General features: G+C 45.9%; 1 protein-coding gene across 1 annotated transcript in view; it reads right to left on the reverse strand.

The window, feature by feature from the left end:
* Positions 1–3491, reverse strand: part of LOC106818731 (PDZ and LIM domain protein 3-like) — a 16326-nt gene that overhangs the window by 6227 nt on the left and 6608 nt on the right. The window contains exon 3 of the mRNA XM_014823405.1: positions 7–155. Within this exon, the coding sequence (XP_014678891.1) occupies positions 7–155 (149 nt within the window). The remainder of the gene's footprint in view (positions 1–6; positions 156–3491) is intronic.

Genomic DNA, 3491 nt, shown 5'->3' on the forward strand with positions numbered 1-3491 from the left:
ACACACCTGCGCACGCGCAGTGACAGTGTGCTGCCAGCACGTCTGATCAGTTCGTCTGCTTCGTGATGTTTGAGGTTGGCCGCCGCCACACCCTGCACGGAAACGATGACGTCACCGCGGTGCAGCTCGCCCTCTGACGGGCTCCCGATGAACACCTTCACAGATAAAAACAAGTGGCTAACACGTGTGGCCTGTTTGCGTTATATATCTTAAACATGTTTTATTTTATTGTGTTTTTATATGATATTATTTCACATCTTAACTAAGTTTGCGTTATATATTTAAGTTATGTGAATAATATCACAGCGTAGATGACATGGATGGTTATTGCAAGACCTGGCTGGGGGGTTGTGTCTGAAGATTGCATCAAGTGCTAATAATACCAAGAGAATAATAGAGACTCTCTTATATAAGAGAGTCTATATCATGGACTCTTCATAATACCTATTAGGTATTAGCTATTATTAGCTCATGATTGTACTCATAGTCATATTATTTTTCACAGTTTATTTCCAGTAATTAAATTCAGTTATTTAGTTCAGATTCAGTTAGATTCCAGTAATATCACTAGATAGTTTTATTTACCGTCACTCTACAACAAAAGTAACATCGGTAGGTAATTAATTCATTAAGAATCAGACAATTATTAGTATGGTTAGTTATCGCATTAACTGTCTGTAATTAATATTCTGACATCATATTAAATATTTTTTCGTTGGAATGTGAGCATCAATCATCAGGCGATGGCGACATTTTGTCAAAATAACATCGTTCGGTTATCTTCCGGTTTTCCGTCTGTCGTTCCTGTTTTCCAGAACCCCTCGCGTCCGCGTCTGATACCACGTGACCAACTTTACAGACGCAATCTTACATGAATGTGACTGCTTAATGTTCTATTTTTTATTAATACCGGGTTGGGGTGATCTGGATGCACATACATTAAATTTTATAATGGCGTAGATGCACACATTTATAGTGACGTTGTGCACACACAATTTTATAGTGACGTAGTTGCACACATTTATAGTGACGTTGATGTACACATTTATAGTGACGTAGTTGCACACATTTATAGTGACGTCGATGCACACATTTATAATGACGTAGTTGCACACATTTATAGTGACGTTGATGCACACATTTATAGTGACGTTGATGCACACATTTATAGTGACGTAGTTGCACACATTTATAGTGACGTCGATGCACACATTTACAATGACGTAGTTGCACACATTCATAGTGACGTAGATGCACACAGTTATAGTGACGTGCAATTAACGTTGCTACGCGTAACCATGGCAGCGCTCTTTACCAGAATGCATCCCCCTAGTTTTAGAATGAAACTCGACCCTTACTTTCCTTAGTCATGAAGCCAATGATACGGGGGTTGGGGTGACTTGTGTCATGTATTCTTATATCTATCTCTTCTCATTCATTCTTATATCTACCTCATGTTACTCAGCCGCTTTCCGTGTATCTGTCTATCACGAATACATGCCCTGAAGACTGCAAACGCTAGTGTAGCCATAATACATGTTTTTCTATCGCATTTTTCTCTTCATCTAAGAGAGCAAGGTCACGTTTTTTTAGAGCTTCAGTGCGAGCTATAACGAGAGACTCTGTGCTAGCTAGCGGAGAGTTTTACTGTACGATCGCCTCGGCTTCCTTTCACACCTCATCCCACACATCCCCGCGCAAAGAGAGGGGGAGAGGAGAGAGAGAGAAGGGGGACGATAGAATGTGTGTACGAGTAAGAGAGGGAGAGAGAGGTGGGAATGTAGAGAGAATGGTGTGTGTGTGCTTTCTGTTGTGTGGTGTGGTGTTGTGTGTGTGTGTGTGTGTGTGTGTGTCTCTGTGTGTGTGGTCTGTCTCTGTGTGTGTGTGTGTGTTGTGTGTGTGTGTGTGTGTGTGGTGTGTGTGTGCGTATGTGTGTGCGTGTGTTGTGTGTGCGTGTGCGTATGTGTGTGCGTGAGAGAAAGAGAGAATGGGAAAAATAGCAAGAATGAGAAAGCAAGGCGCGATAGGATAATTGAAAAACAGCGAAAGGTATTTTCTGCGGCCATGAATGGCCCGCGGTAGCTTCGGCGATGGTGCGTATATAATAATATCTCGTTCACTGAGCAGGGCGTGGAAGCTCTCCGTAAGAGAATTAGAGCTTGAAGCTGTAAGCAAGCGGCCAGCTGTTCCCACCAGCTCCCATTATACAGTACACACACACACACACACACACAACACACACACACACACACACACACACACACTACACACACACACCACACATACACACACACACACACACACATACACACCACACACACACGACGCACACACACACCACACATACACACACACACACACACAAACACACACTTACACACACACACACACATACACACACACATCCACACACACAACACCACACCATACACACACGTTACACACACACACATACACACATACACACGCACACACGCACACACACACGACACACACACACACACACACACACAGAATACACACACACACAACACACACACACACACACACACACAACACACACACACACACTCTCTCTCACACACACACACACACAACACACACATTTTTTTCATTTTTAACTAATGCTAGTGAGCGCATGCGGTTAGATAGAGTTGCTGCATGTTTAATTCTGGCTGTCTTCCCCAGGTATCGCAAACCAATTGATGCTGTCCAGAGATAACGACCTGTACAAGCTACCACACCACACGAGATCCTCTGTCTCTTCCCTCTCTGTCCTGCACGCGAAATCCCGTCGGTCACGTGACCGGCACAGCTGTGCGGGCAGGAAGGCGGAAGAGGGAAGATGAGACGAGAGAGAGGAGAGAGGGAAAGAGAGAGAAAGAGGAGGAGAGAGAGAGAGAGACGCGAGTAGAGAGAGAGAAGAGAGAGAGGAGTGAGAAAAGAGAGAGAGAGAGAAGAGAGAGCGCAATGCGCTTCAACAACATGACGAGCCGCGGCAGAAGAGAAGAGAGAAAGAGAGAGAGAGCGAGAGGAGCGAGAAGAGAGAGAGAGAGAGAGAGACTGAGAGGACGACCGAGACGAGAGACGAGAGAGGTAGAGAGAGAGAAGAGAGAGAGAGCAGAGAGCTAGAGAGCGAGACGCGCACGTGTTACTGACGTGCGCGCGCGCGCTTCGAGCGTGTTTCGCTGTTTGTTGTTCGTTGATGGAAATAGAAACTGTACGGCAGCAGCGGCGGCCAGGAATCTGGAGCCATCTTAATGCCGAGTGGTGGTGCGGCGAGTGGTGGCTGGCGCACTGTATTCAATATACAGTCGGCACAGCTCTTCGGACGGGATGATCCGACATGATCGACCCGATCCGGATCCCGGAACCGGATCCCGGATTAGTCAACCTGTATCTCGATCCTTCGTACCCCGCATAGCGCTGGTAAGCGCATGCGCGTGCAGGCAGCAGTAGTGCCTAGGCAGGAGCGGTAGGAGTCCGTCTGT

This window comes from Priapulus caudatus, unplaced genomic scaffold (assembly GCF_000485595.1).
Source record: "Priapulus caudatus unplaced genomic scaffold, Priapulus_caudatus-5.0.1 Scaffold2466, whole genome shotgun sequence".
NCBI lineage: Eukaryota > Metazoa > Priapulida > Priapulimorpha > Priapulimorphida > Priapulidae > Priapulus > Priapulus caudatus.